General features: G+C 43.4%; 1 protein-coding gene across 8 annotated transcripts in view; it reads right to left on the bottom strand.

Moving 5' to 3' along the window:
* The window catches only part of RTKN2 (rhotekin 2), a 71,638-nt gene extending 55,740 nt beyond the window's left edge, over positions 1–15,898 (bottom strand). For 3 of the 8 annotated variants that reach the window (XR_013986140.1, XR_013986141.1, XR_013986142.1), the window contains exons 1-6: positions 15,425–15,898; positions 13,727–13,926; positions 11,611–11,669; positions 5,665–5,718; positions 4,555–4,672; positions 2,938–3,141 (exon numbers count right to left, since the gene is read on the bottom strand). Coding sequence is in view for 3 of the 8 variants with exons in the window: in XM_081004954.1 (XP_080861080.1) it covers positions 2,938–3,141; positions 4,555–4,672; positions 5,665–5,718; positions 11,611–11,669; positions 13,727–13,926; positions 15,425–15,793 (1,004 nt within the window). In the remaining 5 variants the exon portion in view is untranslated. Of the gene's footprint in view, positions 1–2,937; positions 3,142–4,554; positions 4,673–5,664; positions 5,719–11,610; positions 11,670–13,726; positions 13,927–14,930; positions 15,000–15,424 lie in introns of those variants that run through there. The other 5 variants (XR_013986143.1, XR_013986144.1, XM_081004954.1 and 2 more) reach the window with 3 other exon arrangements.
* Positions 15,899–23,863: the final 7,965 nt, after the last annotated feature.

Below are 23,863 nucleotides of genomic sequence, written 5' to 3'. Positions count from 1 at the left end.
AAAGCTCTTTCTACAAGATGTTTTCAAAGCGTTTCGCTATCTATACATTAAAACTTATGATTTTTTTCCTGGCTCTGTCTTCAGTAGAATGGCAGCCTGTTCTTATCAGCACATTTGATACAAAACCTCAACCAGACTTACTAACAATACCATCTGCAGCATATATGTAAGTTGCTCAGTTATTCCTGCTACAAAAAAGTGTGTTCCAGAATATTCCTTTAATGTGATACATCTGTCTTATCATTTGACCCACTTTTCCTAAATTTGAAAGCATTTTGCATATCCTTAATGCTACTCATTCAGCATACAAATGTTTCCATTCATTAGGTCATTAAAAAAAAATCATATATCATTATCTGGTGCTGCAATTGCAACTATTTATTGTTATTGACATCCCTCTGTCTTGAGAGACAATGGAGTGCACCTCTGGGGGTGAAGTCAAATAACTGCAATAGCAGCACTGAAGTGAGATTCCACAGTACATGTCTGGACAGTGTGTATGGGGGTCCTGGGCTGCCCAGATGACGACCCTACTCTTGGTCTTGCTGATGTGGTCCAAAGGAAAGGAGAGCAATACATTTGGCATAAGCTTGGCTGCAGGAGTTGCTGGAAGGAGGCGTATAAGGTGTTATCCAACTGTCTTAGAGGCTCCATTCTGGATTTGTGTAAGGTTTAGTCCTTAGCCTTTTCTTCTAAAAGTATCCCTCAAAGAAGTGGAGGTTTAGGATCAGAGTTTTCCTTCTCCTAGATCAGGGGTCTGCAACCTTTAAGACAAAAAGAGCCACTTGGACCCATTTCCGAAGAAAAAAAACCTGGGAGCCGCAAAACCGGGAAGGTGACGTCGGGACGGTGCGTGACTAACGCACGCACCGCCCCCATGCGACGTCACAGCCAGTACAGCGCCCGCCACAGTGGGGAGTGTTGGGGAGCACAATGCGCCTCCTCCCCTTGCTAGTATCCGCCCCGGAGCCGCGGCAAAGGTGTAAAAGAGCCACATGTGGCTCCGGAGCCGTGGGTTGCAGACCCCTGTCCTAGATGGACTACCTTCCCAGGTTGCTGAGCCCCATCTGCCCCTCACTTCTCTCTACAGCATTTGCAGAAACCGCCTTCTTGACTGTTGGACCCCCTATTGGTCTCATCCACTCAATCTACTAAAGCCTGTCTTTACATGCAGAGGTAGTCCCTAACTCACTGAAGGCTTGAGAACTCACTATATTATACAACTATACCAGACATATAAACATGTATAAGAATAGAGTGGCAGGATGTACCACTGAAACACCACACAATGATACAAGGAACATATCAGGATAATAGATGTCTACTAAAAGGCATGACTTTAGTTTATCCTGGTGCAGGAAACACAGGAAGCTTCCTTATACCAAGTCAGAAAATAGGTCCCTCTAATTCAGTGTTGTCTACGCTGAGTGGCAGTAGCTCTCCAGGGTTTCATAGCTACCTGCCCTAGCTGGAGCTGTCAGAGACTGAACCTTCTGCATGCAAAGGAGACACTATCACTCCACCCCTGATGTAGTAATATTAGCATGAGTATCTGGAATGTCTGAGACTCCCCTGCACGTCCCTTTTGCTGCTTAGCCTCCTCTGGTGGAGACACAGGGGAACCAGCTGTGAACTATCTAGCCTGCTGAAGAGTTCTCTGTTTTATATTTAAGCCAGGCTGTTGTGGACCTTGAAGTGCTGCAATACCAGTACTTAAAGTGTAGATTAGCTGTTCTTTTTTGCCCCTTAATATACGTAAAGACCAAAATCAAAATCTTTGTAACTTTGTAACTGTGCTTGTTGACGTTTGTCTTATTTGAACTTGATGATGTGCTTGGTAACAAACTATTTCCCCCCCCCCCCAATGTTACATGTAATTGTAAACTGATTTGGGCACAGCTTATGATGGAAAAGCAGTGTATAAATAATCAAAATTATTCCATGACAATATTTTTGGCCTCATTAGTCCCTCCTCTTCCATCCTTTGGAGGAGGGAACCATACCTTAGTGGCAAAGCACAGGTTCTGAATGCAGAAGCTCCTAGGTTCAGTCCCTGGTATTCCCACTTAAAAGGATCAGGTACTGTAGTAGGTAATGTGAAACACTTTCTTTCCAGAGGTCCAAGAGAGCTGCTGCCAGCCAAGAAGAGACAATATTGGACTAGATGGTCAGATAATTTGACCTGTTGTTGTTGTTGTTGTTGTTGTTGTTTAGTCGTTTAGTCGTGTCCGACTCTTCGTGACCCCATGGACCAGAGCACGCCAGGCACTTCTGTCTTCCACTGCCTCCCGCAGTTTGGTCAAACTCATGCTGGTAGCTTCGCGAACACTATCCAACCATTGACCTGGCATAAGGTATTTGTATGTGTCCCTATTCATTCACCCCTCTCAGCCCAACATTCTGATTGAGGTGAGAAATCAGCTCTGATAAACTGGCAGAAATCAATCACTTACATCCCAGACAAATATAGGGAAAACGTGTCTTGGCTAATGGAAACAGGCATCCTGTGGACAAACTGGCAGCCCCTGGCACTTTCCTCTTTTCTAATTCGGGAAGGTGGCTGCAGCTACAGAGCTGCACATACCACTCCCCCCAGGCTAGAAGAAAGGTCAGACCAAACAATTGCAAAGATCTGATTGAACAATTGCCAAGATGTATCTTCTGCTGCTGAGAGATAGGCAGTCCAGATGCATTATGTGCTGCGCTACACTGGAGTAGCCAAACTGCCTTATGCTGTGGCTCAAGGGACAGGCAGGAGCAGGAAACGAAACTTCCAGGAAATTCAGATTTTTAGGAACTGTTAAGATGTCACTCTCTTAGCACTTGGTACATAAGCATGGAATCTATTCCCATACACTTTTAAATAAAGACCAACTGCATCCAATCCCCCCCCCCAAAAAAAATTCCTAGGTTTAAATTAAAGAACAATTCACTCACACTACGGCTACATCAGTAAGCAACAAGGATTCAGGATTGCTGTCATCCAACACAGGACTGAGTTTTTTCCCAGCAGCTTTCCCAATTGAGGTTTTCAACTTCTTTACTAGCTTCTTAGGAGTGTTTGTTATAGTTGAAGATTCTTCAGTACAGCAGCAACTGTAGACTTCAATCTTCAGCTGGAAGGCTGGGCCAGCTTCCTCACTAGAAACAATTGTTTCACAGCTTTTAGGAGAAGTACAACGGTCAAACAAAAATTTAGAATACTGTAAAATAAAATTACAGCTATTTATTTATTTTATGTCTCAGCTACTCTCCAGTGCATGCCTCCCATGCCAGAGTGAAATTTAAAACAAAACAATAAATCAAAGTACAGCCACAAAACCAGATTCTAAAAACTGTTATAAAACATGTTAAAAATGCCTGGGTATATAAAAAAATTAATTGCCTAGCACAGAAAAGACATAAGCACTGGGGGCAAGCAAACGTCTCTGGGGAAGAAATCACAACAAGAAAAAGAAACCCTCTTTGGTGACCCTGCATCTAACCTCAGATGGCTTTTTCATAATGGGGAAAGGGTTTGTGAAGGCTTGTGGGGAAAAAGACAACCCTTCAACCAGCATCAGCTAATAACAAAATCAAGTGGTTTTGAACACATTCAGCAATCTGATGCTCTCCAATGGAAAAAAAATACTTTGTACAGCTAAAGAGGACAAGAACAGATGTCTAAAAATTAAACCCATTTTGTGTACCCAAGTTTTCAGGCTTCAATACAAGGTCATTTGCTGAGACAATGGACACTGAATCAGGATTTTTAAACCAATGGAATTACAGTCATACCTCAGGTTGAATGTGCTTCGGGATGAGCGTGTTCGAGTTGCGCTCCACGGCAATCCAGAAGTAACGGAGTGCATTGCTTTGGGTTTTGCAGCTTGCAATTGTGCAGACGCTCAAAATGACGTCACGCGCATGCGCAGAAGCGCCGAAACGTGACCCGCACACGTGCGGACACGGGTTACGTTTGCTTCTAGATGCAAACGGGGCTCCAGAACGGATCCCATTCGCATCTAGAGGTACCACTGTAATTAACAGCTAGAGTGACAGTTTCAGTAGGTATATATAATGCTTTTTGCCTCCCTGAACAGATGCATCTGAACACCTGTGCATATTCATGTAAACACGTGTATATAAGCGTGTATATCCATAGGCAACAAGCTCTAACTAAGCAGCACAGTGGGGAGAGGGGAGAGCACCAGCAGCTCCTCACCAAATGGCAAGTTCAGATCAGGTCAGTTACCCACATTTGATCACCTGAAGGCATAGCATCCAGGACCCGTTTCTGGTTTTGGCCAATCTTCCATCCTTCTATTTCCTCAAGTCTTTCAGCAATGCACAGAATGTATTATTTTCAAATATTCCAAGCAGTATTCATAATGCAATTTCTTTAAGCCTTTGATTTGACAAGTTGAACATTCTACTTTTCCCATTTTGCCTTCGGTGTAATAGAAGGGTTGTGTGATTGTTTTTGGATTTTTGTCTTCAGAAGAGTCTTTCATTCTTTTTAAACTTGCGACTTGGTGAGGCCCTGCAACTCTACACTGATCCAGAGATACTTACAATATGGTTGCACCTTCAAAACATATATCTGTGATTGCTTTATCCACAATAAGCAAGTCTGTATCAAAAACCTGAGTTCCTGCTTTGAGTAAGCAAAATACTGAGTAACGTTGGGTTCCTGTAAAAAGAAAATCCAAAAAGACTTTTAAAAGACTTGCTATATTTATTTTTTAAAATTGTTTATTGCAATTAAAGAAAGAATTGAAGGTGTTTACGACAACTATAATAACAATAAAAATTACACAAAAACTAAAACACTTCAGCAGCTAAATATTACAGAAAATGTTTTTCCTTAGTTGTCTGCATATGCCTGGCAGGCATATTGCACAGTATCAAATAATTTCTATTAAAAAAAGATAGACCAGTACAAGATGAAAATTTTATGAGGGGGGGATTTATTTATTTATTTTGCATGCAGCAGAAAGATGCAAAGGAGGGGAAGATTCAGCAGGTCAATTTACACAATACAGCAGTTTCTATAACAAAAATATTTATACCTGGACCAACACATTATCTTTGTTTCCTTAAAACTCATGGAAGTTATTTTTTTCTGATAAACCTACTTCTTTTTTTACAAACTCGCATTAAAGAACTTGCATTAAAGAATGCACAATGAAGGATAAGAGTATTTTGCCATACTGAGCCTCTCTGACCTTACGGAAATTCAAAGTAAAATCTTTGGGGATGGTGGGGGAAGAGACAGTTTGAAAAGACTCAGGAGTTAATCTCCATGACACAGCAAACTGCATGCCTGCACGAAGCCAAGTCAATAATCCATCCAACAGGAGACAAAGTTTCATTTAGATACATTTCAATGTTTCAACTAGCAGGATTACTTTCTGTATCTTTATCAGATATTTCAGCTCTCCCACTACTGAATATGTGATAGCATCATACACTTCTGTCACTCTACACTCTTCCAAGCATTGCATATTTTAAGAACTATAGATTTCAAGTCAGCCTATTTCAAATAACTATGTTAGGTCTATTGCAAGGTCACATTACATGCCAAGTAAGAAGTAAATGCTGCACAATGCCCTCTTGCTCAATAAGAGATTGAGCCCTCCTGTTTAGTTGTACAAAACCATTTTACAAAACAAACATACTTACTGTCTCTGCTGCTGAAGTGATCAGAGCCTTTCCACATTAATGGAATTCGGAGATCTAAAAGCAAGCAGGAAAAATTAAACATGGTGACATCATGATGCTATCCCAAGACAATCAAAAAATTCAGAATTTTTTTTTTAATCCTTATCTGCGGCAAAAGTCAAGCACACTGTATCCAGCAGCCTGCCTAATCAATCATCAATGATACTGTTCAATTATCATAGACTTCCCTTTGGCAGAATTTCAAAAGAACATCAACTGAAAGGGCATTTTCAGTTAAGAAAAGTTTAGAATCTTACACAAATGTACCTAAAAATACAGTGGTACCTTGGTTCTTGAACTTAATTTGTTCCGGGAGTCCGCTCAACTCCCGAAACCATCTGAAAACCAAGGCGTGACTTCCGATTGGCTTCCAGCACTCAATCGGAAGCCGTGGAAGCCACATCAGACGCTCGACTTCCAAAAAACATTCACAAACCGGAACACTCACTTCCGGGTTTGCGGCTTTCGGGAGCCGATTTGTTCGGCAGGTACCACTTTACTTGGAAGTTGGGAGCGTTTATTTATTTAAGTTAGTCCATTTTTCAGTCAATAGTGCTGATTTAGCTTGGGAATATCTCGGTGACAGATTATTTCAGTGTGCCAGGTTCTTCTAAAGGACCATGGGCATCAGTGACGCAGAAGAACTTTGTTCAAAAGCTTGGTGAGCTACTGCCAGAGAGAGTAAACAGGCCTAGGCTAGAAGAACCAGCAGTCTGATTCTGTAAGAACAAGTCCTTAAAGGCACTTGGCTAGCTCAACGTAAGAAAGCACTTTTATTCAGAATCTCCCACTCCTTCCACCATGTCTCAAGGATGCTTGCAAAACAGTGAAATCATTCATTCGGCTAGATTTAGCTCGGTTTGGATAGAGCTCAAGAAGATTCTTCCATTCTTCTCCCAAGTCTCAAAAAAAAAGGGGGTGGGTGGGAATTCCTTTAGCCAGTGTGGTGTAGCGGTTGAGAGTGGTGGACTCGTAATCTGGTGAACCGGGTTCGATTCCCCACTCGTCCACATGCAGCTGCTGGGTGACTTTGAGCTAGTCAAACTTCTCTGAAGTCTCTCAGCCTCACTCACCTCACAGAGTGTTTGTTGTGGGGGAGGAAGGGAAAGGAGATTGTTACCCACTTTGAGACTCCTTAGGGTAGTGATAAAGCAGGATATCAAATCCAAACTCTCCTTCTTCTTCTTCCAGAGAAGCTTGCCAAGCCACAAGAGCCTAGCCACTTTGCAAACATCTCCACAGCTCAGCACTTACAGCTTAGAGGTAAGGGATTTGGTCAGAGGTTTGCTGCCACAGCTGTGGTGTGCTTCAGAGGCACAGGAGTGGATCTGAAATCTAACACGCCATCATCACATGGTTAGTGGCAGCCACAAATTTTGACTGGCTACCAAGGCCAAATTATGTGGACCCTTGAATATGACAGCTCCTGCTATCTTCGAGGAAGATACACCACACTATATTTTGAAATCACAGGATAATTTTGTGTAGAATATTTTACCTTTGTGTTGCCAACTAATAAGCAAAATCATTTGAACACCACAAGAGGTAGATATTAGGAGACACTGACAAGCTGCATGTTTTTCCAACACCTTTGGAAAAAAATAGGATAAATTTGGCTTTAAAACGAAGAGAAGCATCCAATAATCACAGAAAAAGAGTTGAGATGTAATGTTTTACACTGTTTACTAAAACTGGAATGGCAATTTATTAGAATCACTCATTTCCAGTTATGAGTAAAAATCAAAGTAACTTGGCTTTCAAATGATGCTTCATAAAGAGTTTGCAACATGCAGGGAAACGTGGAATGGCAGAAGCGAACAGCTTCATGTCAAAGAAGATTACATCTCAATCAATTTCATAAGCAGACATTCTTTGGCCTATGGTGCACATTATCGAAGCCTGCTATTTCAGCAATAAATCCCACTGGCAATGTATTCTCATGAGACTCTGCTTCAAAGCTTTCATAGCGTTTAATTGGCTATCCGTTTCTTGGAGTCACATTAATGTAACAAAATCCAACACTGAGGCAAGAATAAAATAGAACTTAAACTAAACAGATAAAAAGCTGGCAATAATAGATTTATTTTCAATAAAGGCAGGTTATTTTCTTCAGAGCTTCACCAGAAAAAAATTACTGGTCAGACCAACTAATCACTTTATAAATCAAATCAAATCAAATATCTTTAATACGGTCAATGACCAGACAGCAATTTATAAAATATGACATTAAGAGTAGTATTGTGCTACAAGTAACAGTAAAAATATGGCCAATTCACAGAATTGGTGCTTATATTTATGACCAGGTTTCGAGTTTTAAGTTTTTAAAATTCGATTCAGGAGTCGCTACTGTTTATTATCGTTCCTTCGATGTTTACAGTTTGAACTCCTTTGTAGACATCATTGCTCGTCTTATTCTTGTTGCAATGTAACAGTACTTTGCCATGGACCTGTTAATTTCGGGCTCTTTGTCAGCTAAGAGGTGTCTGATATAGGTGTTGTCTGTACTACGAGGTATTTTCCTCAGAATCGGTTCGATCAGCTCTTTTCTTGAGTCTCGATATAATGGGCAGTATAAGATGACATGCCCAATGGTTTCGATTTCATTGCTGTTACAGGGACATAATCTTTGTTCGATCGGTATTTTATTGTATCTTCCCTCTAGAAGAGCTGAAGGGAGAGCGTTAAAGCGGGCCCTGGAAAATGCCCATCGGTGTTTAGCGTTGTCTAGAACTTTGAGATAGTTTGCTAGATGGGGCCTTTGGGAATTGTATAGAAGTTTATAAGTTATCGGAAGTTGGTTAAAGTCATTTTGGGTTTCAATGTCCCTGAGTCTTTCTTTGATTATGTTATTGGCCCTTCCCCTTTCTAAACTTAATAAATACTCTGGGGAGAGACCATATGTGGCCAGTTTTCTGAGAATGCCCTTCAACCAGCTAGATTGGAATTTGTCAAGAAGCATCAGGGAAAGTAGTCCAACCGGCGAGTGGTTAAGTCTTAGCCAAGTGCATAAGGTTCTTATCCATACTTTGGCTTTAATGCTGTATAAGCCCGCTTCCAGTCGTAAGGCGGCGTTTGGGACGCATTTAGGTGTTTGCAGGAGTGATCTAAGGAAACCTGATTGTATCTTCTCATATGGGTCTAGATTAGAGAGGGAGACGAGTGGTGCGCCGTATAGGATTTGTGCTGTTGGTTTTGCAACGAATAGTTTAATTGTAGCAGGAATGAAATTTCCTCCCGTTGTACGATGGAATCTTAGGATTGCTGTTGTACTTTTTTGTGCTGTAAAGGAGCTGTAGTTTATGTGGGCAGTCTTCTTCCTTGATGCTTGGAATATCACTCCTAGATATTTAAAGCATGTCACTTGTTCAATCTCCTGATTGTCTAAATTCCATCTGTATATTTTCCTTTTGTTAGAGAAAACCATGATTTTTGTTTTTTGGTAGTTCACTGGTAGTTTTTTGGTAGTTCACTGCTAGTTTCTCTTCTCTACAATATTGGGATAAGCTGTTAAGAGCTCTTTTGAGGCCCATCTGAGTCTGGGACAATATAACCGCATCGTCTGCATAGAGTAGGATAGGCAGTTTTTTGTCTGCTAATTTTGGGGCGTGTGTATCCGCTCCTTGTAGATGGTCTATTAGGGAGTTTATATAGATGTTGAACAAAAAGGGGGCCAAAATGCATCCTTGTTTAACTCCCTTCTTTGTTCTAATGAAATTAGAGAGTTGGCCTTCTTGGCTGCATCTTATACGAAGTCGTGTGTTATTGTACAGCTTGTATATTAGTAGCAGCAGACGTCGGTCTATGGATGATTTGTTGAGTTTGTCCCAGAGTCGAGTTCTTGGGATGGAGTCAAAGGCTGCTTTAAAATCTACAAATGCTGCGAATAGGTGGTGATTGTGATGCGACGTGTATTTCTCAGCTAGGTGCTGTAAGATCAGGCAGTGATCCATTGTGGATCTCCCTTGTCTAAATCCTGCCTGTGCATCATCAAGAATCTTTGCTCTTTCTATCCATTCGCACAGTTTCTTGCTGAGATGTTTAGCGTATAGTTTACTTATTATATTCAGGAGGCTTATAGGTCTATAGTTGGAGGGATCGTCCCTCGAGCCTTTTTTGTAAATGGGAATAATGATGGAAGTCCCCCAGTCGTATGGGATCTGTGCAGTTCTATCTATATATGTGAACAGAGAGGCTAGCAAGGGGGCCCACCAGTTTGCATTGGTTTTAAATAGTTCCGCTGGTATACAGTCAATTCCGGGGGCTTTCCTGTTCTTTAGTTGGTCAATCAGCAGATGGGTCTCTGTTAATGAGACTGCTGGCCATGGCTGTATCTGATCATCCGGTATGTCTAATGCATAGGACTCATCGCTAGATTCCTCGTAAAGATTATGGAAGTGCGTTTCCCAGGTTTTCATTGATATGCAGCAGGATATATAATTATATAATTATAAAATTCTGGCACACAGGCAAAGGTTTTGTAGTTTAGCCTGGCAAGTTGGAAAATTAGTGCTGCTGCTGCTGCTGCTCTTATTTCCCCCCTACACAATTCACTTTTATGTTCTGGGTCTCCATAATTTTGCCTTTCACTGATTCTCTTCTGATCTGTCTAATAGTTCTTTCAATATTTCCATAGGTGGAAGCTCTTCTTTTGCTTTTCCTCTATTGGGGATCTTGGGTTCTTGGGTTCCTCAGGGATCTGTTCCAGGATCCCTGCTTTTCTGCCACTGCACATTATTCCTGGGAGACCTCATCAAATCTGTAATACTATGGCTTTCTGTACCCCCTGCAGGGAGATAACACCCAGCTCTTTCTTTCTCTCCTCCTGAGCTGTTCTCCCTGCATTCCTACATCTCCAGCCACCTGATATTTATGCTTCCAAGTTATGTTTTTTCAAACTCTTGTTTCAAACTCAGTATGTCCAAGATGGAACTGCTCATCTTTCTCCCCAAGGTCTGAACTCCCTATGTGCTATCCTGAATCCATTGATAATGCTACCATCCACTGTGCTGAACAGGTACATGGCCTTGGCACAGTTTCATAGCTCCTCCTAAGTTGAGGAAAGGACCTATCCTTCTATAATCGGTAAAATACCATGCACAATGGTGGTATGTAAATAACAACAAGGTCCCTGTCCAATTGAGTTAACAATCTAGATTTAGACACTAGGACAGGTGTCTACAACAAAGATGAGGCAAACATAATTGGAACAATCTTTGAAGATACAAATACATATATTTAGGCTTTGAATTTGGAACTAAGGAGGTAAGCCAAAGGAGGTAAGCCAAAGCAGTGGGCCTTGAGAAGGGCTTCAATGACTAAAGCTGTTTGGGGAGCAAATTCAAGGCATAAGCAGTAGTGAGGGGCAAGTCATTAAAACAGGAGGCCTTCAAATAGGTGAGGATGATCAATTTAAAAGAGAGAACGTCACAGACCCCCCCTCTCCCCATTTTGAAAAACTAAGACTGTGATCCTACTCGCCAGTTAAATGCACCTTGCATTCAGTTTAAATTAATGAGCCTTATTTTTGGAGTATGCCAGTTTAGGACCAAGACATAGAAGTACATTTTAGAATGCAATACTTGTAATTTCACTGCTTATGCCACATCAGAAGTAATTTTCAAAACTACTCCTGCTTGGTTCTTAAGCAGTTATATCCTCCAGTGATGAAGCTGGAAATGAATCCTTTGTACAAGACAGTTACACAGTGAGGGTGATAAGGCCTTGAATATTATCTTAAATGCAATGAATGCATTTATTTTCCAAATGGATTTAGTTACAGAGTTACCCAAGGCTAGCCATTTCAGACAGAGAGTGTGCATTTCAGTGAAAAGACACTGCATTGCAATTTATATTGCATCAGCAAATTTTCAAGCACACCAACTGAAGGCTTTCAGAACATAATAATACCTGATATGGCAAGTCTCCCTCCACAAGCTTCACGGTCTTTAGCTGCAAAATCTGAACATCTGACAAAACAAAATAAAGATTATAATTAGATAAAGAAATTAATTTCTATCCACTTCTTTTCTTTCAAAATAAATTTGTCTGAGGTCAGATTATTGTGTATTCGGTTATGCTCAAGAGGGATCCACACATCAAAGTATTGTAACTCTAACCAACCCATTAAAATTAAGCCACTTAGGGTTCAAAAATGACACATTTTTTGCATTTTCTAGGACACTCTAGCACATTCATAACTTTGCACATTAACACCCTCCCCCCCTCCAAAATATCTCTATCATATAAAATCTACTGGAACTTCTAAGTTTGGTTGAAACCAAACAAATCTGGCAAACCACATTTGTGTTCTTCTGCAACTTCCCATCTTTCAATGACATTTGAACATAACTAGTACCTTGTGTCTTGGGCAAATTTCTCTAGGTATCTTTTCTTCTCATAACAGGAACTGGTGCAAGATGGACAGAGCAACAAAGGAAAACAATTTACTTCCTCCTTTGCTTCTGTACTGGACACACAGGAAAAGTCCTTGCAGAGGCATGATCACTTGGTCCTTTTGCCATGAACCCACTATGTCTCTTCACTAGATGTGCAAGAGACAATGCCCTGTCCAGCATAGTGCTGGAGTTACAGATTGCGCAATTCCTCTGCCATCAGCCTGCTGTGTTTGTATGCTAGACAAGCAGGTGCTTGGTCTGCTGCATGTCTAGCACAAAAACACAACAGGCTGGTGGTAGAAGGAAGGAGCAGCTGCTACCAACCCCTTCGTTTCTATGCGGGACGTTAAATAGGAAGCTTCACCTCCTGGATGTCCAGTAAGAAAATGTAATAGGCTGCTGGAGGAGAGATGAAGTGTTCTGAATCATCAGTGGCAACCTCTTTTGGTTTCTGTGCTAGGCAGAGAGAAGGTAGTATATACATGCTGCCTAGCACAGAAACCTAGACTGCCCCTGCCCCAGCTACGAAACACCCTTTTCTACACCCAGCATAGAAATTCAGTGGTGCCCTGTCCTCCTTTTGGCAGACTACTTCCTCTTTTGTGCTCATCCTTTTAATGGAATTAATCTGTCCTTTGTGGATTAGCGGTTTAGATTCTGTTCATATATTTGGTTTTCATATTTCTTGTTTAAGTTACTTGGACAATTTTGTGTAAAAAGCAATGAATGAATGAATGCATTAAAAATGTAATACAAAAATAAGCAAGTGGCCAAAGCTACAGTGAAGCATAATAATAATTAAAATCAGTATTTTAAAATCCTAAACCATCTTTTTCTACTTGGCCTGAGGACAGGTATTTTATTTCCTTTCTTGGTTGATGTAGTTATCAACATTGACCAGCAGATGGCACCAATTAATCATTTTATTTTATTTTATGGGGGGTGTACAGGGAAGATATTGTAAATATATGCTCAAGCTTTTCTGTGTCATCTAGCATTTGATATGGCATCTTTAGATAAGAAATGTAACTATAAGGCTCAAAACACTTTAAAGGTCACACCCGCCCTGAGAATACTTTGCTTCTGAGGGTCGCAGAGCTAGTTCCCATTGTTTACAGACAAATTACACATTATCACCTGCTCCTTCCTGTGTTTCTTCATTAGAAGCTGATGTAAGAGACCAGGTTTTCCTAACCATGTGGGAGTCACTCCTCCAAACCCAAAGTGGTTCCCACACAGGATGATGTTTCTTGTTACTAGACCAGTCTCAAGATCTCCATGACTCCTGGATCTCCTTCATAAGAATTCTCTGCTCTTTCAACCCTCTACTTTTCTTCCCACCAAGAGCAGCAGCTGAAACTGTTCTTAGACCCTGAATGAGACTAAGGCCACACCGATTATCTGCTGCTTGCAGAAGTTGCACCTGTCTTTCAACTTCAGCAGCAGACACATTTGTGAGCATCTGTTGCATCACAGCAATTAAGTCAGTAATATTTTCATTAAAAACCCAATGTCTGAAGAACATTGGTTGGTGAGTAGTTACCCCATGCTGAATTACAGGCCATTACTGTAATAATGAGTGATTAATGGGATATGCTTGCAAGAAAACTCATGAGATTACTACTGACCGCACTGTGGTTCTCTTCATGGTTGATTCTCCCGTCTGTTTCTGTAATTCTGTCCTGTAGGCAAGGATGCGAGCATTGCAAACCATCAGATTCTTAACTGCATGCAATATTTGGTCCTTTTGTGTGCTAACAGCAAGCAGCTTACAAATTCCTTCTCGCATTCTCGTTTCAAAGTCAATTTTCTCTTGAATGCTGCCACCCTGAACACCAAAACACAATGGAGTTGTCAGATAAATCTCAAATGACAGATTTATGATTTATTGGAGGGGAATAAAGTTGGCTAAACCAGGAACAACAGATGCCAGGAACTACAACCCTCATCAGCCCCCAGCCTCCTTAGCCAACAGTAAAGTATGGCAGAAACTAGTGTAGTTCATCAACATCAAGTTAACTTATCCTTACACTAGGAGGTGTAGATTTTTACTTCATATTCAGTTCTGTGATGGGGTTAGAGAAAGACGTTTGCAGTCTACATTCCAAGGATCCTGGAGAAGACAGACCATGAGGGGACATACTTCTCTAAAAGGCAATTTGTCCACCGCCCATTGGCTGCATTAAGACTCTCAGCCCAAAAGGCCTGGCTAGAGTGCAAGGGGTGACCAGAGTCCTAAAACTAGAGAGCCAGCATCACATAAGGAGACTATGCCATGGCTCAAGGGATCCATTGAGGACTACTTGGGTGCCGTAAATTCTGAGGGGCAGGTGCCCTTCCTGACAACCCTGTACCCTGCAAACAAAGGTGGCTTTCTTTTCATCAATGAGAGCTTCAGCACTAAGGCAGCTTTGCTTAAGGTGCAGCCTGCCGAAGAGTAAGATGGGACTGCTCGCTATTGGGTGGCATTCTGGTCGGTCTAAACCAGTGTTTCCCAACCTTGGGCTGCCAGCTGTTTTTGAACTACAACTCCCATCGTCCCTAACTAGTAAGACCAGTGGCCAGGGGTGGTGGGAATTGTAGTCCAAAAACAGGAGACCCAAGGTTGAGAAACACTGGTCTAAACGGAAGGGCTTTCCTTTATTTGGCGGATACTGGGCCGGCAAAAAAAAAGAGGGTCGCAGGAGGGGCCCCTTCATCCCTTCCCGGTCCCTGCTCCGCTACACCACTGAAAGGGGACAAAAAGGGGGGGGGGGGATGTCCTTGAAGAAAACCCGCCCAAAGCCAAAATCCGAGAGAGTCTCCAAAGCGGGGAGGGTTGAACTTTAATACCTCATCCCTAGTCCGTTTCCAAATGTTTAGCTCCTAAAAGGGCGATGGGCGCCCGGTCCTTGCCTTCTCCTGGCGCTTTAGGAGACGAAGGAGGGGAGGGGGCGGGAATCCTTGTCGCCTCCTTCTCTCCTCCCCTGCTTACTATTTACAGTGGTACCTCGGGTTACATACGCTTCAGGTTACAGACTGCACTAACCCAGAAATAGTGCTTCAGGTTAAGAGCTTTGCTTCAGGATAAGAACAGAAATCGTGCTCCGGCGGCGCGGCAGCATTAGCTAAAGTGGTGCTTCAGGTTAAGAACAGTTTCAGGTTAAGTACGGACCTCCGGAACGAATTAAGTACTTAACCTGAGGTACCACTGTACTTGATACAGCCTGCAAGGAGGACGGGAAGAAGGAGAGAGAAAGAGAGAGAGACCTCCAAAACAACAGAAACGCGCGTTTGCTCTCCGCCCCCCCAAAAAGGCGGGGAGGCGAACGGCCTCCGCTGCTCACCTGGCCCTCCTTCACCTGCTGCTCGTCGGCAGCGCGGCCTGCTCGGCACCGCCTCATCGCCTTTCCCGCCTCGGCTATGGCCGCCGCCGCCACCGCCTCCTCCTCAGAGCCGCCGCAGTTCAAACTTCCCGCTCCGCCTCCTTCGCCGCAGCGCCGGCCCAACGGCAGCGCGGGGCCCGCCTTTTCCTCCGCCTCCTTCTCCTCGTCCCGCCTCGGCCGCGGCTCCTCGTCATAGGCGAATGGCTGCCCAGCATCGCGTTGCTGTTCAGGCGCCTGTTCAGCCAGCAGCTCCCGCTTTGCTTTATAGCCAGGACTGACCTCCGTAGGCAGGAGCCTTGTTCGCTCACGTTCAGCTCTCTTCACTGACATAGGTTGTGGGAAACAATGAAGAGAGGGCGCCGTGGAGCATGTGCAGAATGTTCTTCCTCCAACCAGCGCCACGAAGTAGCTGCCGTGCCACTGCTAGCTATAATCATAAACATTTTAAATTATGTTTTCCTCTGGGCGGCTTATATAGCTTATACAGTATAAAATCATCATAAAACATCACACATTAAAAAGCTATACGGGGCTGCCTTCAGCTCGGCTAGGACTGCCTGGGACTTCGCTTCAGGAGCACAGCTTGCCAGGGCGCAATGAATGACACCGTGTTGCCTGGTGCCCTCCAGATGTTGTGAACTATAGTTCCCATCCGTCCCAGCCAGCATTGCCAGTGATCGGGGTGGGTGGGAGTTGTCCAAAACATCTGGAGGGCCCCCAGACCTAAGCTATCTCCCAGGATGTGAGGATAAAAGGGAGTGCCAGGTACACTGCCTTGGACTCCTTAGAAGGCAGGTTATAAATGTAGCCAATACCCACATACTGGTTCTCATTCTCTTTTCTGAGTGCAATTCACAGTGCCAATCCTCATTTTTAAAGCCCTTAGGGCTTGGGACCTGAGGGACTGCTTATATACACATAAGCCTGTGTGCAGCCATGCACTGCTATCATCCAGAGACCCTTCTAGTCCCTTTGGCATCTGAAATGAGACAAGTTAGTCTTCTAGGTTCCTGTTTGTGCAGTGCTCCCCTGAGGCCAGTTTGGCTACCAATCTGATGTCTTTTAGGGGCTGGGCGAATAACTTTTTCATTTCACCAGATTTTATCACCACTTACCATCTGATGGAGTTTTAGCTTCTACAAGGATTCCATTGGGATTGCCTTTGGATGTTACCTCACCGATCTTTGTCGTTTTATTATTGCATGCTTATTGCAATTTGTTATGCAATGTTTTTGAGGGGGGAGGGTTTGCTGAAGAAAACATACTTTAACTGAGAGTGTGCTGCACCGTACCACATATTGCACTTTTCAGCAATCTTAACTGTGCCATCTTTTTTATTAGAAATGCAATATGAAGATATTGAGAGGGCTTGAATGTTTTTAGGACTGCAGTTCTAAACTTCCCTAAGCTGGGAGTTATGCTTACTGAAGTCAGTGTGACCTATTTGTAAATAAACATATAGGATCAAGTGAAACATAGTCAATCATTTGACTAAAGTTTTAGCCAGGTAAGGTAAAGGGACCCCTGACCATTAGGCCCAGTCGTGGCCAACTCTGAGGTTGCGGTGCTCATCTCGCTTTATTGGCCGAGGGAGCCAGCGTACAGCTTCCGGGTCATGTGGCCAGCATGACTAAGCTGCTTCTGGCGAACCAGGGCAGCGCACAGAAACGCCGTTTACCTTCCCGCCAGGGCGTTACCTACGGTATTTATCTACTTGCCCTTTGATGTGCTTTCGAACTGCTAGGTTGGCAGGAGCTGGGACCGAGCAACGGGAGCTCACCCTGTCGCAGGGATTTGAACCGCTGATCTCCTGATCTGCAAGTCCTGGGCTCTGTGGTTTAACCAACAGCGCCACCCGCCAGGTACTACATAGCAAACTGATATTCTTACACACACACACACACACAGCAGCCACACATACTGCGTTGTTGGAGCTTAAAGCAAACATCTGTAATAAAAAAGATCCTGGGAAATAAGCCTGGGAAACCTGGTACATCTAATAAGGCAATTTATGAGAAGGCAGTTTATTAGCCACACCAAACAGAAGAGAGAAAAGGCCCTGAAACTGAAAAATCACAATCTGTTTATCCATAACACTATCTAAAATTTGTTATGTAGAACTGTGGGTGCTGTGTGGTCACACAGGTAATTATTGTTCAAACATTTCTGTGTCCTATGAACTTTTCTGATCTTTAAGCATTTAGCTTGATTAAAAATTGAGCTCAGTTAAACAGAGCAGTCAAATCTATATATATATTTCTAGGGCAACAAATCTATATACTGTGATGGCAACAATCTTCAATGGCTTTAAGAGGGAATGGCTACTAGTCATTATGGTGAGGGACCTCCATACACACTGCCCAGGCTTCAGTGCTGGATTTATGTATAGGCTAAGTAGGCTGAAGTCTAGGGCCTCTAAATCTAGGGGGACTCGCCAGCCAGCCCGCTCCCCAGCGGGCAGTCTCCCCTCTCCCAAAACTGCAAACCCAAGACTTCATGTGAGGACAGGGCAACTCGGGCCTGCCAGGCTTGCGCCCTAGATCTCTGCAGCTACAGCAGGCGCTGTCTCTCAAACGCCAACAAGCACCCCCTTTCTCTATGATGGGAGGTGTAGAGCCTCTGAATAAAAGACATTGGGGAACAATGGCGGGAGAGGGCAGTTGCCCCATGTCCTGCTTGTGCGCTTCCCAGAGGCATCTAATTGGCCACTAGAAGAAGCAGGAGGCTGGACTGGATAGGCCTCAGGTCTCATCCTGTAGGACACTTCTGGGTTCTTATGACTGCTCCAGAAAACTAATTTCAGCCTCCTGAGGATTAGACGCAAAAAGACCAGCCCTTTTTGATGGGAAAGATGGAACACGGAGAGAGCAGACATAGACAAGCATAACTCTGTGGGCGTTATCAAAAATTTGTCAAAAGAGAGTAATAAATCATTACTAAAGAATTTTTAAAATTGTAATGACAGCCATATGTACATGGAAATTTATTTTCTCATTATTAATCCATCAGTACTCAATCAGGCAAACTTTCATTGCTTTGTATTTTCCCCAGGGTACATTTATCTGGAAGCTGTTGAGAAGCTGTCAGAAGATAGGAAAAGTATAGTAAAAACCAGTATTAAAATTTACAACCGTTTATTTTGTTGCTGAAAAACTCCAGGTTTTTTTGAATTTTGTTTTTGCTTCCTGCCTTATTAAAATGCCACAGGACTGTTCTTTGGCTGCTTCTATAAACTGATGTGTGTTGTGAATAAAGGCATAATACGATGCTTTGCACATTTGAGTAGTGGGAATGCCATAACGAGACAAAATACACCCCCAAAGTGAACATGCAATGCCAGGCCTTATTAAGGAAACATTCCTAGTGCAGTTGTATGCATGTCTACTCAAAAGTACCTCTCACTGAGTTCATCTCACTGAGTTCACTGAGTTCATCTCACTGAGTTCAATGGTGTTTACCATTAAGTGGGGTACATGATTGCAGCCTCAGCTGACCTGCGGATAACTCCCATTGAATTCAGTGTGGGTTTACTGATTGCACTGTAAGCCAATAATACTTTATTCCAAGTAGATGGATTTCTGAATCATAAAAATAACTGGCATTTTTTAAGAATGGCATTTCTGGACATCTTGATTTCTGCATAATAAAAACACTTGCTGCAATATTGATGCCCAAATGTTAGTCTTATTTACAATCTGTGGTTTGCATTTACTCATTCTGAATGCAGATACATCACTAGTTACTTTAACGATGTCTCTGTGCTTGCCCTATGGGAGAAGAGTCTCCTGCTCTTCCCTCCAAACTACTGCTTTCAATGCATAATATTTTCCTGCGCTGGAGCTGCTGAAATAACCAGTGTTCAGGAGCTGGCAACCCCAGTGATCTGCACACATAAGAGCAAAACAACAACTCAAAAACATTTGAAAATCCTTCTTCATTCTCCTCACACCTGCCCCAATTGATAATGTATATTTTATAAGTTAGATAATTACTTATTATTTATTGTATAACCTGCATTATGTCAAGGGCCCAGGGTGGATAACGATATTAATTTTTTAAAGTCCAATTACAAAATATTAAGCATTGTCTCAAGGGCCTAGGGTGGATAACAATATTAATTTTAAAAACTCCAGTTACAAAATATTAAGCACCATCTCAATGGCCCAGGGTGGATAACAATATTAATGCTTAAAAGTCCAATTACAAAATATTAATCCCGCTTGTTGCCTTATTCTTCTACAGATGTGAAGGCCTGGAAAAAAATTGAAAAATAGGTGAGGAAACCACTGCCTCCCCCATGTTTCTCCTCCCCCTATTCGTTTCTGAAAAGATGTGGGTGGAGTGGAACTGTTGCCCCACCCATCCACTGAATCTTCCCAATCCCCAGGCCTTCACATCTCTGTTCCTGCCTAATCTCCAGCCACCCAAACCCAGTCTGAACAAAGGTGACCTATACCACTTTTAGCACAGTAGATGGCCACATTCTGATTTTGATGACTCAGAGGAGCAGAATTGTGAAGCTGAGGGGCAATCACCAAAGATAATTGAAATATACTCTGAGTCGAGTGTGAATTTCATGCTCTTTATTCAGCTCATAGTAGCAATGAATAAAACTTTCCCCAAAACGTCTAGCTATATACAGTCGTACCTCGGGTTACATATGCTTCAGGTTACATACGCTTCAGGTTACAGACTCCGCTAACCCATAAATAGTGCTTCAGGTTAAGAACTTTGCTTCAGGATGAGAACAGAAATCGTGCTCCAGCGGCGTGGCAGCAGCAGGAGGCCTCATTAGCTAAAGTGGTGCTTCAGGTTAAGAACAGTTTCAGGTTAAGAACGGACCTCCGGAACGAATTAAGTACTTAACCTGAGGTACCACTGTATACATTATTTACACAATGGGCCCTGTGTGATTGGCTAATTCTGGGCTGCTCCTGCAGGCCAATCAGGTTGCTGATTCACTTCATCCAGGAGCTGATTGGCTGCTCTTACAGGCCACTCAGGTCACTGATTCACTTCCACCTGGAGCTGGATTGGGTGGCTCCTGCGGACCAATCAGACTGCTGCATTCTGGATCCTATTGTTCTAGGATTCAGCTCAGTACATAACAATACAGTGGTACCTTTGGTTGCGAACGGGATCCGTTCTGGAGCCCAGTTCGTATCCAGAAGTGAACGCAACCCGCGTCCGCGGGTCACGATTCGCTGCTTCTGCGCATGCGTATGACGTCATTTTGACCGTCTGCGCATGCGCAAGTGGCAAAACCCGGAAGTAACACATTCCGTTACTTCCGGGTCGCCGCAGCGCGCAATCCGAAAATACTTATCCCGAAGCTACTTCAACCCGAGGTATGACTGTAATATATTTTCCCTTGTGGTTTTGGCTCAGAGCACAGATGGCAGACATGATGAAACAACATTCTTGATTGATCTTGGGAGCAGGAGCGAAACTAGGCTTTATTTCACCCGCGTCCAAGACCAAGTTTGACACCCCCACACCCTCCCACACACATTTGCATTCACAAACACACAGTCTGAGAGCCTCAATGGCGCCTGTCTGGAGGCTTCACCAGGGGCAAAAAAACCCTGGCTAACTCCGCTATAGCTACGGCACTCTTCATGGGTCATCATACTGGGGGGCGTAGAGGTTCGAACTACAGATTTAAGCCCATCCCCAACTCTTTATTATGGGCCCAAACCAGCAGGGCTAGTTTAGTCTAACTAGCTGGTTGTAATCATCCTTTCTGTTCATGATCCAGTCATATACATCAGAATGGAACTTACAATGGAGCCTCTTTTGTTTCTGAGGCATCTAGCATTTAAAGGGGAGAGAAGTCCACCCCCAGCAGGTACCCTGTATCCCTAAAGATTCTGGCCAAGGTGTGTGACATTGTCCTGCCACCTGTTTCTGGGGAGACAGCCTCTTCTTTCTCCTTCTTTCTATGCATCTTGATAGTTTCCTCTCTCCCAGTGCACACTAATAGAGGGAGGAAGAAGAGACTGGAAATCCAGAAAGGGGAGGCGGGAAAGGGCCTGGGGGTTAAATTTCCAAATCCCTGATATTTCTGAGTGTCCACACTGCTAGTATAATCAAGCTGGACATGAGCATAATGATGTTTTCCTGCTTGTGAGTGCAAGTGACAGCAGACAGTCCTGCCAAGCAGCAAATTCAGTCCCATGCATCAGATTCCCAGAGCAAGAGTGCTCATCATTTGTTCCCTCTCCACTCCCTGGTTTGAAGAATGGGATTGACACAGTTATTCTGTAGGGTGGAGCTGGCCTCAGTCACCAGGCCCATTGGTAGACCAACTCTGTGTTCCAAAGATGTCTGCAAACATGAGATGGAGGCAGGCAACATCGTCAACCCCGCCGTGTGGGAATCCCTTGCAGATGACCGCAGTGCCCAGAGACTGCAGACAGTCAGGTTGTGCTTCCATAGCAGTGACCAGTGGAGGAATGACCACTGAGAGGAGCGTAGAGAGAAGAAAAGCCATGGTGCATCTACAGCAGCACAACCAGACGCTTTCACCTGCCCCAGCTGCAACAAAACATGTCTCTCCCACATCGGTCTCCACAGCCACAGCAGGCGCTGCAACTTCCAACAGTTTGACTTCACCTCCAAAGGGACAAATCTGCTGTGTTTACATTGAATAGGATGCTAGAGTATCCCTGCCTGCTCATGTCACTCTGCCTGTGCTCTGTCAGAATTAGGATTAAATCCAAACGCCTAACTGGTTTGTGGCTGCATCAGTTAATCATCCATTATGAAGATGTGGCTATGAGAGCAAAGCACATTTTGATGCAATCTTTCCATTTTGTTTTTCTAGGGAGCCTAGATTACAGCAAAGGCAACAAGCTTTGAGTTGTAAGGAAATACAGGAGGAAATAGTGCCAAACCATCAGACCATTGGATATATGGAGTTCTTAATCTCCCAAGTCTCATGAGCAACCAGATGTGGCTAATCAAACGTGTCTTCCTTTGAATTTCTGTGTCCCCCCACCCCCCACCCACTTTTTTTTTACTTTCCCCACCTGGCACACTGCAAAATACACAAAGGCTAGCTGCCCAAACATCTCTGTTTATTGTGGGAATGAATCTGGCGACATACGGACTTGATTGCGGAGCAGAAAATTCTGCGCTCCAGTATCCTCGCTGGAGAGCAAGGGACAGAGAAGAAGCAAAATGACCGTTCCTGACCAGAACACAGATTTCCTCAGAAATTCCTGTTCAATTAACTGGCTAAAATGTGGAGTTCACTTGAATTCAAGTCAGATTTTTGTGTTGGGGGGGCGGAATCGCCTCCTGCTTTTAGTGGGTGTTTTTTAATGGTATTTGAAGTCTTTAATATTTAATTGCATCACTACGCCTTTCTAAGCAGGAATGCATTTCCAGCTCTTTGAACCTTTTTTTTGGAAAGGAATTTGCTCTGCACATTAAAAGGAGAGATGCCAGTTGACAGCATCTGCTGATGTTTTCCCAGGACAAATTTTCACATGAAACTGTAAGAGTGAATCAGATCAAACAGCAGCAAAGCAGATGCCAGAAAAGGGAATGCTAATGAAAACCACCACTTCAGGATGCGTTTACGTTGCACTGTGAGGGCAAACGCTTGGGTATGTGTATAGTACTCGTATATTTTCCCCACTAAACTTGCACAGTGTTGCTTTCGTATATCGATTGCTTTCAGTGCTTATGGATGATTATTTTATTGATTTTTCCATTGTAACTGCCTAAAGGGACCCAGCTGATTACATGCAAATTCCTAAAAGTGTAGAAGCAAAAATATTTGGCATAACTGTTCAGAGGCGTTTTATCAGAAGCCATTCGTCAATGGAAGTCAATAAATAAAGAGGAATGAGTGCTGAAAAACTGGAGGTGGCTAACAGTGCAACCTTAAGCCCCTAAAATCCACATTGCTGGAGGGAATTAGGATGAGGCAGAAGTGTCTCTTCATCTGGCTCTGTTGGTGGGATGATTCCGCCAGTAATGGCCAGCGTATGAACCCCAAATGACGCGAGGGGAAGCCATTTGCCTCAGGCAGCAGGTTTGACCCCCTCTCCACCTTGGTGCTGCCACTACTGCCACAGCACCATTGCCCTCACTGTTATGTACTGAAGTTCTAACCCTGGGCCAGCAGGGGGATACTGTAGATAGTTTTCACTCAGGTCCGCATATGCAAATAAGGAATTGAAAGTGACGTTCAGTGATTGGATAGTTACAGAAAGTTGTTACTGTTGCTTTGTAGTTGAGCTCTATATAAGCAGGTTGGCTGAACCCTTCAGCCCAGTTCTCTTCTGGCCTGTGAATAAACAAGAGCTGTTTGAAGAATCGCTGTGTCATCTGATATGTTCACCCACAACTTAACACTCACCACTGCGCCAGCTGCGCCCTTGTGGTGGA

Source organism: Podarcis pityusensis, assembly GCF_964106645.2.
Source record: "Podarcis pityusensis genome assembly, chromosome: 5".
Classification (NCBI taxonomy): domain Eukaryota; kingdom Metazoa; phylum Chordata; class Lepidosauria; order Squamata; family Lacertidae; genus Podarcis; species Podarcis pityusensis.
The sequence above is the reverse complement of the archived record's forward strand: the minus strand, read 5'-3'. Positions and strand labels throughout refer to the sequence as shown.